Source organism: Sinocyclocheilus grahami, unplaced genomic scaffold (assembly GCF_001515645.1).
Source record: "Sinocyclocheilus grahami isolate Dianchi unplaced genomic scaffold, SAMN03320097.WGS_v1.1 scaffold170.1, whole genome shotgun sequence".
In the NCBI taxonomy this organism is placed as follows: domain Eukaryota; kingdom Metazoa; phylum Chordata; class Actinopteri; order Cypriniformes; family Cyprinidae; genus Sinocyclocheilus; species Sinocyclocheilus grahami.
In genome coordinates, this window is record NW_015505349.1 from 882616 (window position 1) to 883876 (window position 1261).

Here is a 1261-nt window from a genome sequence, read left to right on the forward strand (position 1 = left end):
ATATATAAGTAATTTGCAGGCTTTGCATGCCTGTCACAATGTAAAAATGTGTCATTGTAAATATAACAGTCATAAAGGCAAAAGCCCCAAAATAAAATAATCTCAAAAGAAGATTTACAGGCTTTGCAGGCTATTCACAATGTATTAATACAAGTGTCATCATGCAGACTGTGTTAAGTGGCGATGTGTACACATCCCTGTCTCTTCTGGTGGACATGAAGGACGTCAGTCTGGAGTTACTAGACAACCCTAAATCCACAGGTCATAGCCACTCATTGGCCAGGTACTTCTATGTTCAAAATGTTTTATTTCTTTGCACTTTCTTATAGACCTTAGGGATAACTGATTTTCTTTTTCACTCCTAAAAGGTTTGACTTTATGAAATCAAAGCTCCTGTTCGAGAGTTTCTCTAATAGCTCCAAGTCTGTGAATCTGGTTTCTCATTCACTCCTGGCACACGACACGCGATTCACTGGGAGCAGTGGACCCACAGAAGGGAAACACAATGTGTTCGAATGCATTCTGCAGCCATCCAGGACTGGCACCAACCGAGCCTCACTGCAGCTGGAGCTACACTACAGGTCTGGGGCTGCTACTGAAAGTACATTTAAATGCATCTAAAGAGTAAATGCTTGTTCTACTGTATATTCTCTCTGTCTCACAGATCTACGCGGGACTCCTCATGCTTCACTGTGGTTTTAAACAATCTGCGAGTTTTCCTCATTTTTGATTGGCTACAGCTGGTGAGGGACTTTCTGCACATGCCTGCAGAAAAAGAAACAGCACCTACCCACCAGTGCTGGCCTAGTGGCAGCAGTGACCAAGGCAGCACAGGGGCCGTCATGCCCAAATCAGTCAAGAGTGGTGTGGTCACTAAGCGATCCACTGTGCCAGTCACTCAAGATAAATACCTGGAGGTCAAAATCAATGTGACAGGTAACATCCTAACAATATTGTGTTACTTTCTAACATTTTTGGACACGTAAATCACAAAATTGTGATGTATTAATTTCACTGCAGTAGAGCAGGGCTTTCCGACATGGCAATGAAAAATTTGAGGCCCCCAAATTTGCTTGTGAGGGACTTATATTTCCTAAAATATATATATGAAGAGTTCAGTGCCATCTGAAAATTTATTCTAAAATTAGCATTTTTATCAGGCTCCTATGTTTATGTTCATTTATTTCACTATAATGGCGTAGAAAAGGATATATATATATATATATATATATATATACATACAGTATCTCACAGAAGTGAG

At 40.4% G+C, this 1261-nt stretch overlaps 1 protein-coding gene across 2 annotated transcripts in view; it reads left to right on the forward strand.

The window, feature by feature from the left end:
- The window catches only part of LOC107593374 (vacuolar protein sorting-associated protein 13D), a 53718-nt gene that overhangs the window by 18733 nt on the left and 33724 nt on the right, over positions 1 to 1261 (forward strand). For both annotated transcript variants that reach the window (XM_016283074.1, XM_016283073.1), the window contains 3 exons: positions 168 to 283; positions 369 to 581; positions 665 to 936. In XM_016283074.1, coding sequence (XP_016138560.1) covers positions 168 to 283; positions 369 to 581; positions 665 to 936 — 601 coding nt within the window. The remainder of the gene's footprint in view (positions 1 to 167; positions 284 to 368; positions 582 to 664; positions 937 to 1261) is intronic.